Here is a 483-nt window from a genome sequence, read left to right as displayed (position 1 = left end):
CTCTCCCTCTCTCACTCACTCACTCTCTCACACACACACACACACACACACACACACTCACTCTATCACTCACACACACTCTCTCACTCTCTCTCACTCACTCACTCTCTCACACACACACACACACGGTATTTTTTACTCAACTCATATTTACACAAACTAATATGCTGTTAGTTTGTTGTTTAGCATAATGTTTCCATAATGAAAGATGATCATGACTCATTAAAAATGAATCTTCCGTAGCGTTACTCAATGAAATGTCAATGTTTTTCCCCCAGGGCTCAATTATCCTGTTTTACTCAGCTCGCATCGCCTTACTGAGGGGAAACTTTGAGAAGGTGAGGGATTTATGATGACTTAACACTTTTGCACTATCAGTATTTATAAAGTATTTATAAATTGTGCGTGCGTGCGTGCATGTGTGTATTGTGTGTGTATTGTGTGTGTGTGTGTGTGTGTGTGTGTGTGTGTGTGTGCGTGCGT

General features: G+C 41.0%; 1 protein-coding gene across 1 annotated transcript in view; it reads left to right on the top strand.

Moving 5' to 3' along the window:
• Positions 1-483, top strand: part of LOC107702150 (tetratricopeptide repeat protein 39B-like) — a 23,886-nt gene that overhangs the window by 17,758 nt on the left and 5,645 nt on the right. Inside the window, exon 10 of the mRNA XM_016504391.1 lies at positions 244-338. Coding sequence (XP_016359877.1) covers positions 244-338 — 95 coding nt within the window. The remainder of the gene's footprint in view (positions 1-243; positions 339-483) is intronic.

Source organism: Sinocyclocheilus anshuiensis, unplaced genomic scaffold (assembly GCF_001515605.1).
Source record: "Sinocyclocheilus anshuiensis isolate Anshui unplaced genomic scaffold, SAMN03320099.WGS_v1.1 scaffold1762, whole genome shotgun sequence".
In the NCBI taxonomy this organism is placed as follows: domain Eukaryota; kingdom Metazoa; phylum Chordata; class Actinopteri; order Cypriniformes; family Cyprinidae; genus Sinocyclocheilus; species Sinocyclocheilus anshuiensis.
Note: the sequence above shows the minus strand (reverse complement) of the source record. Positions and strands in the feature narration are given on the sequence as shown.